The 6,000-nt window shown below is 38.9% G+C and overlaps 1 protein-coding gene across 2 annotated transcripts; it reads left to right on the top strand.

Moving 5' to 3' along the window:
* Positions 1-892: 892 nt before the first annotated feature.
* On the top strand, positions 893-5,996 carry ubxn2a (UBX domain protein 2A). 2 transcript variants are annotated; one of them, XM_061704473.1, is made up of 7 exons: positions 893-982; positions 1,281-1,334; positions 1,581-1,692; positions 2,622-2,731; positions 2,810-2,947; positions 4,255-4,416; positions 5,576-5,996. In XM_061704473.1, exons 2-7 carry the CDS (start codon positions 1,300-1,302, stop codon positions 5,754-5,756), a joined length of 738 nt encoding a protein of 245 aa, XP_061560457.1. In that variant the 5' UTR covers positions 893-982; positions 1,281-1,299; the 3' UTR covers positions 5,757-5,996. The 2 variants fall into 2 exon arrangements, with proteins under 2 accessions (XP_061560457.1, XP_061560458.1); XM_061704474.1 differs by lacking the exon at positions 5,576-5,996 and adding an exon at positions 4,591-4,789.
* Positions 5,997-6,000: the final 4 nt, after the last annotated feature.

The raw sequence follows: 6,000 nt of genomic DNA, 5'->3' as shown, positions 1-6,000 counted from the left end.
CTCCATCAACCTCCTCAAGGCAAATAATGCATATGTGGTACTCTTTCTAGGCATGAAAACAATACTGTTGCTCGCAAATACTCACTTCTGATAAAGCGATACAAAACAAATAAAGAAAAACTCCCTCTCACTTGGTTGGTCTCTCTTATTTTCAGTACAGTATGGCCCGAGAATCAAGTGACAACTCAAAATGTTATGTTAGGGGATTAAAATACACAATTACATGAAGTAAATAATGGCTTTTTTTTTCTTTCTTTCTCCCATCTTGCATTTGTGTATGCCCATTTTGTGTTCATTTTTATGTCTTTCTCCCTTTGCATACAATATGTCTCTCTTTAAGACAATGTTAAGTGGTAAGTCTCTTTGTCTTGCATTTTTTTATGGGTCTCTCGTTCTCTCTTTAGAATGATGTCAAGTGATAAATCGACAAGGGTCATTAGTTATTTAGTATTTATTACTGACTTGTTTTGATGTTTTTTTTATTATCTATCTCTATCTATCTATCTATCTATCTATCTATCTATCTATCTATCTATCTATCTATCTATCTATCTATCTATCTATCTATCTATCTATCTATCTATCTATCTATCTATCTAGTCTATAACAGTTGTCAATCATGCATACTACACTACTGTAAACTGCAATGGTTGTTTATTGTATTGGGCAATGATAAAACAGCAATCCTCCAAAAATTGTATCTCTTTCACTTGTTTTACCCAGTATTTACATTCTGAACCTTTACTTATATTCCTAATTTGTATTTTTTTAAAACAATTATATGGCATAAAAAGCTCGTTTCATCTCCCTATGTATCTTGAGCTTCCAAGCGTTTGACACCAAATGAACAGAAAACAAACCTCATTGCGACACGACCAGCCAATTTCCGGCGGATGCGTCAGAGAGCTGCTGCCGTAAATTGATCCAGTCACCTGCAGTTGTTTTAGCCGCGGATTTGCCGTTAAAACACACACACATACTGGTAAATTATTATTTTACCTTAGTTACATTTTCTTAAAATGTTGTTTTGTTGACGTTAGTTAAATCTTTACAGTGTCGTGTTGATTTGGTTGCATCACTCTCGCCCACGTTCGTTATCAATGATAACCTACGATGTTCATCAATAATATTATAGACCTTTTTAAAATATTCATCGTTGAGAAATGTTGAAACCCGTTAAAAATACTGTCCCAAGACAAGATAAATGACGCATTAAAGTCACTTAAATGTGTTCTAAATAGCCTTCCTTGATGCTTGTCTTGTATGCTTTTTGTTTTCAGATGGACAAGGCAAGACGACATGATACACAATGACACCGAGGATGATGACAATTGGTAAGGAAAACGCTTGTTTTCGTCAAACCACAACACAGGAAGAGTTAGACTCCAATTTTGTGGAGATTCCATTTTTGTGGGGCACTATACACTACCAGTCCAAAGTTTGAAAACACTTTCTCATGCTGTTGAATGGAAAATTGTCTTAAAACTTTTGACTAATGTGTCCAACATAATATCACACAATTATGGCACTAAAGTGTAATAGTGTAGTTTTTACCTCATATAAAATATTGTATCGAAAAGGGTTGCCAGCGATGACAACGAAGAGGAGGCTCCGATGAGGTGTAGCTTCTCCGTAGAAGACCTCCTGGACGAGGTGGAGAAGATCTGTTATGACGCCTCGGGAACATCCAAGGTCAGTAATGAATTTTTCAATTTATTATTGCTCTATAATCATACAGAGATTAAGGGCCACACACACATAAATATGACTTTTTCCTTTAGTCTACTATTCAGGTATTATTACAACTTTTTGCATTATATATCGCAGTGTAATTCTTCTGAACTTTATTTTCATTTTCGTAAAAAAAATATAACGTGTTTCATATACGTATTTTGTAAAATGTTCACTTTTTTCTCGTGAAAGTATTTTTCTTGGTCATATTTCAACTTTATCCTCGTGAAGTTAAGATTCTCTACCCTTGCAATACTTGGATTGTTTTTTTCAATATTTATCCATTTTTACGAATGGAATGGTTTCTTAATTTTCGCAAAATTATAGCTATTTTGTCATAAGTTTACAATATTTTTGTCCCCCCCAAAAAAGATGTAGAATTTTCCTCTCATATAGTTCCTCTGAAGTTTTTTTCTGAACTTGTTGTCGTAAAAAAAAAAAAAAAAATTCTCTACCGTGGTAATATACCCAAATTTTGAAAGATATTTCAAATGTATTTTTTATTTTTTGTATTTAAAATCTTTACTTAATTCCCCTGTAAATGTACTTTTTGTTGTTGTATTAGAGCTTTATAGGGTTGGAAAATTGTGATTTTATTCTCATTATATTTCCTTTTTATTCTCATAAAATTGTCATTTATTCTGAATTCAATGTTTTTTCCCATCATATTTCTCATTTTTCTCACGTGAAATTGCAGGTTAATTCGTCATTTTTCTCTCTCGTAATATTTCAACTGCATTATCATATTATTACTTTGACTTACGACTATTATCGTGGAGCAAACTTGTCACTTTATTCTTGTAATTCTATGACTTGTTCTCATTTGTGACGCGTGTAGTTTGTTAAACAAGTCGCACACGTGAGCAGCGCATACACACGTTTTTCACTAGGTGGAGATGGTGGTGCGTCTCTGGAAGGACGGCTTCACCGTCAACGACCAGGAGTTCCGCAGCTACTCAGTCCCTGCAAACCAGGAGTTCCTGGATGCCATCAAAAGGGGGCGAGTTTCATTATTAGCACAATTTCTAAAGATAACTTCAAGTTAGTATTCTCATTAGTGTTGTGATGTTCAATACAGGGAACTTCCGGCAGAGTGGGAGAGCCGAGCAGAGGAGGAGGAACTGGAGGTCAACGTGGAGGATCTGACGGAGGAAGAGTACGTTCCCAGGAAGAAGGTTTTCCACCCTTTCAGCGGGCGAGGATACCGGCTCGGCAGGTGAGGGGGCGATTAAGTCTTTATATTATAGCGAAAACAGTAAGATTGATGGTAAATAACAATCCCGGGTGTCATTAAAACGTCATGTATTAGATTTTACTAAATGGAGCCAGCCCTTCATTATCCTTAAAAATGACAATTAATCTTTCAATCTGCCTTTCAGAGGTCCAAAGGTCCTAAAAATGCCACATTGTGTCGAACCAGGTAACAAGAAAAGCAATTAAGTTAAAATAAATGTAAAAAAAATAAATACATTTGAATACTAAATCATAATTACAAAACATTGTGATACAATATTGAGCGCATATCGGTCACATTTCGTGACGTAGAGGTCTTGAATTTGATGTCATTCCCCTCAAAACAATCTTTACAAAACTTGGTAAACTTGATGTAGGAAACATCCATCCATCCATCCATTTTCTGAGCCGCTTCTCCTCACTAGGGTCGCGGGCGTGCTGGATATATGGATATGGATATATAGAGGATAGCTTCTATCCCAGCTAACATCGGGCTGGAGGCGGGTTACACCCTGAACTGGTTGCCAGCCAATCGCAGGGCACATACAAACAAACAACCATTCGCACTCACATTCATACCTACGGACAATTTAGAGTTGTTAATTAACCTACTATGCATGTTTTTGGGATGTGGGAGGAAACCGGAGTGCCCGGAGAAAACCCACGGAGGCAAGGGGAGTACATGCAAACTCCACACAGGCGGGGCCGGGAATTGAACCCCGGTCCTCAGAACTGTGAGGCAGACGCTCTAACTAGTCGTCCACCGTGCCGCCATATAGGAAACAATATACATTAATCCTAATAAGATTGAAGTGGCCTAAATAAAATGACCTGACTAAAATAAAATAACAAAAATCATCATTCGGTGGATATTGATAATACTGGTATTAATTTTTTTATTTCATAAACACTTCAGATTCAGAATCAGATTTGTGTGTATATATTTATATGCATGCTTTTGGGATTATTTTTTAATTTGAAAATCTTTAAAAACATTTCCATTTTATTTCTCTAAATCTGTTAGTATTATTTTTTGTTAAATTATGAATAATTCAATTTAGTCTTTAACAGGGCCGATAATTCGTTTTCATATTTCATATTCGTATTTCCATACAAAAGAGGGTTTCTCATTTTGCACCCCTTAGCTATTCTACTACTTTCCACAAGATGTCACTCACAATCCAAGCAATCTAAGCGGGTCATGTCGTCACTTCCACCGTCATCATCAATTTTTAAAATAAAGATTTAATCTGCCACACGTTTAATCTGTGTTCTGTGTCGGTGCTGCAGCGTGGCGCCCCGAGTGGTGGCCCGCTCGCCGTCGGTGCACGACGACGGCGAATCTCCCCCCATCCCCATGGTAACCCTGGACCACGCCCTGCCGGTCACCTCACTGCAGCTCTGGTTGGCCGACGGCCGCAGGCTGGTGCAGCGCTTCAACCTATCGCATCGGTGCGTATACACATCGCTAGCAAACAAACACACACAAAAAACAACAACAACAACGTTAATCTGCAAATTTGGTTTAATCTCCGGGCCTAAAAGACTCCTGCTCGTTTAGATTGTGTAATGCTAGTCTGTCGCGCTAAACATAATCTGAGATGGAGTGCGTCTATCAAATCCCAGCAGGGGGATGCGTTGCGTAACCCCCGATGCAGCGTTTATGTAATGACGGCGAGGAGCTCAAGGATGGAGAGAGCCTCCGACCTTCGCCAGCCTCCAGTGTGTGCAGGAGACCACCGGTGCTCATGAATAATAGAGACCCCCTTCGCTCAAATGGGGGGAAAGCACAGGACGAGCTGTCACTCCTCCCCCAAAGGAAATAATGCAAGTAGAAATCACTTGTTCCAGGGTCACTTTATAATAATTGTAGCATTCTTCAAAATCATACGAGTAAATTAACCCCTGTAAATTACTGTTCATTTTTTGTAAAAATAGGACCTTGTTTTCTCGTGAAATGACTTTTTCCCCCCTCATTGTATTACATCTTTTTTTTCTGATAGCCTCACATTTTTCCTCATAATATCACCTATTCTCGTGAAGTGCAGACTTTTTTCTCCTTAAATTATAACTCTTTTTCTCGTGACTTTTGTTCTGCATAATAATTCAGACTCTTATTTGCTTGAAATGAAAGATTTTGAAAATGAATCCTTTTTTTGGGGGGGGGGGTAGAAATTCCAGGTTTTTCTCGTGAAATTATTACTTTTTTTCCTCTTTTTTTTTTTTTTTTTTTTTTATTCTCTTAAAACTCAATATTTTTTTCCAAAAATGATGAATCTTTATAAAATTACGACAAAGAAAATATCCATCCATCCATTTTCAACACCGCTTATCCTGATTAGGGTCGCGGGGCGCTAGAGCCTATCCCAACTGACTTCGGGCGAAAGGCAGACTACACCCTGAACTGGTCGCCACTCAGTCGCAGGGCACATATAGACACGGACAGCCATTCACACGGTCACTGAGTGGGAACTGAACCCACGCTGCCTGCACCAAAGTCAGGCTAGTGTACCACTATGCCATCAGTGACGTTTCCCTCGCTTTGGCGTCAAACATGACCGAGTGCCTATTGCGACCATTTACGCCCTAACTCCCGTCTTCCCCTGCTCAGGATCGTAGACGTTCACGACTTTGTGTCGCGCTGCCAGAGGAGCTGCCCGCCTTTCGTCTTGACCACGTCGCTTCCCGTGCGGGAGCTCCACGACAAAGAGCTGAGCCTCGAAGCGGCGGACTTGGCCAACGCCGTCATCGTCCAGCGGCCCCTCAACACTCATGCCCCCTTTGCGCCATAATCCACGTTTCGTTCACCTTAGATATACATACTTACATACACTCTAATATTAAACAGCACCAAAACAAAACAGTCTTCCCAAACTGTGATCGCCATTTTTATGCACTTTTTCAAAGCCGGACACATCTTGCATTTTGAGGTTTACATTGAATGTTTGCCTTGGTTTTTAGACATCTGCTCATTTTTGAATGTATCATGTTATGTGCCTGCATCCTTTCCATCCAATACATGTATTTAAAAAAGTA

This window comes from Phycodurus eques, chromosome 18, assembly GCF_024500275.1.
Source record: "Phycodurus eques isolate BA_2022a chromosome 18, UOR_Pequ_1.1, whole genome shotgun sequence".
Classification (NCBI taxonomy): domain Eukaryota; kingdom Metazoa; phylum Chordata; class Actinopteri; order Syngnathiformes; family Syngnathidae; genus Phycodurus; species Phycodurus eques.
This window is presented reverse-complemented; position numbering and strand designations above follow the sequence as displayed.